The 1,783-nt window shown below is 55.0% G+C and overlaps 1 protein-coding gene across 1 annotated transcript in view; it reads left to right on the forward strand.

The window, feature by feature from the left end:
• LOC102861179 (maltase-glucoamylase, intestinal-like) overlaps positions 1–1,783 on the forward strand; it is a 113,403-nt gene that overhangs the window by 98,036 nt on the left and 13,584 nt on the right. The window contains exons 58-59 of the mRNA XM_006887236.1: positions 629–763; positions 1,705–1,778. Coding sequence (XP_006887298.1) covers positions 629–763; positions 1,705–1,778 — 209 coding nt within the window. The remainder of the gene's footprint in view (positions 1–628; positions 764–1,704; positions 1,779–1,783) is intronic.

The raw sequence follows: 1,783 nt of genomic DNA on the forward strand, positions 1-1,783 counted from the left end.
TGTGTCCTGGTGTCCTTCCATCCTCTTCCTTCTGATCCTGTCTTGCCTTTTACCAGGACCAGGTTCCCTCTCACGTCCTAGTCACTTCATGAGAAAGGAAGACCCTGGGGGGCATAGTCCTTGCTGTCTCTCCCCTCCCCAGCACTGTTTCCCCTGTAAATCCAGAAGATCACTTCATAATTCAGATGCCCCTGTTTACTGACACGCCCGAGGCGTCCTACCGCCCCTGTCAGTCTGTCACCATGTGGCCTGCATGTCACCGTGGTGCTGGAAGCTCGGTCACTGGTACTTCTCACTCCATCAGGGCCACCCAGGGCGGACACTTTGAGCAGAGCGCTCAGAGCTGCAGGCAGGAGCCGAGGGGTGGGCATCTCGTTTGTGAGGTGATGATTTGGGGTGTGGACTGTTAGAGTCAAGAGAAGGAGTATTCTGGGGGCTCCCAAAGCTGTGTCCCGGGGGGGACTGGCCTGTCTCCTGTGTGCACCGTGTCCACTCTGTCAGGAGCAGGACTGACTGGCCTTCTGTCCTGGCCCCGCCGCTCAGGGCATAGCAGAGCCTGTGCTCTCGGTCACCCTGCTTGTTCTCTGAAAGCTCGTGTGGATGGAGGAACTTGATTCCTGTTTTACAGCTGTACCGCGCCCACGTGGCCTTTCCAGACTTTTTCCGGAATTCCACTGTCACGTGGTGGAAGAGGGAGTTGAGAGAAATGTACAACCACCCGGAGAACGCGAGCAAGAGCCTGAAGTTCGACGGCATGTGGATTGTAAGTGTGTGTGTGTGGTGGAGCTTTGTGTTTGCGTGAGGTATATGGAGTGTGTGTGTGTGTGTGTGTGTGTGTGTGTGTGTGCACGCACGCGCATGCAGGGTGTGGAATTATGTGTTTGTGTGAGGTGTAGGAGTTGTATGTTTGGGGCTCTGTGTGTGTGCAGAAGTTGTATGCCTGTATATGGTGTGTGTGGAGTGTGTACACCTGGACTCTATTTATGGTGTGGAGGTTGTGTGTTTGAAGGAGTGTGCGGGTATCTGGTAGTGTATGTGTGTGTGATGTGCATGCTGTGGATATGGTGTGTGTGTGTGTGGGTATGTGGTCCATCTCTAGGACTCTGTGTCTGCGTGCTTGTGTGTCGTGTGTGTGACGTGTATTTCTAGGATGTGTATGGGTGTATGTGTGGGATGTATGTAGACGCATAGACCGTCTTTGCCCGTCAGTGTTTATGTGAACTGTGTGTGTGTCTGAGCGCTCTTGTAGATTAATGCTGCCTGCACGTGTGAGTGTATATCTGTGTACATCCAGATGGACGCTACTTGTCTGTGTGCTGAATATCCGCGTGTTTGTGTGTGCATCTCCGTGGATGTTGCCTATCTGTGGTACCGGTGCATGTCTCTGTGGAGGCGTATGTGCTCCTGACCTTTGGTCAAGGGGATGATTATTGCCATGGGAGCCTGTGGGCCTCCACCCACACCCCCTTAGGGGTAAGGGGAGCAGCTCTGACCCACCCACGCCTCGCCCCCGTTCATCTTGGGTGACTTTCCACCCACCAGTCCCTCCCGTGGGCTAGTGAGCCTTTGTCACAGTGGTGTCAGGCTAGCAATCCCCCAGGCTGGTGGCTGTCGTGACTGCTGGACGGTGAGCACACTGTCCTCTGTGTCCTGTCACTGGACAGGCCCCTCTGAAAACAGTCTCCCTCCGTGTTTGCACTTCAGGACATGAACGAGCCCTCGAGCTTTGTCAACGGGGCCGTCCCCCCAGGCTGCAAGAACGCCACCCTCAACCACCCTCCCT

This window comes from Elephantulus edwardii, unplaced genomic scaffold, assembly GCF_000299155.1.
Source record: "Elephantulus edwardii isolate Elephantulus edwardi_28Jun2011 unplaced genomic scaffold, EleEdw1.0 scaffold00055, whole genome shotgun sequence".
Lineage (NCBI taxonomy): Eukaryota > Metazoa > Chordata > Mammalia > Macroscelidea > Macroscelididae > Elephantulus > Elephantulus edwardii.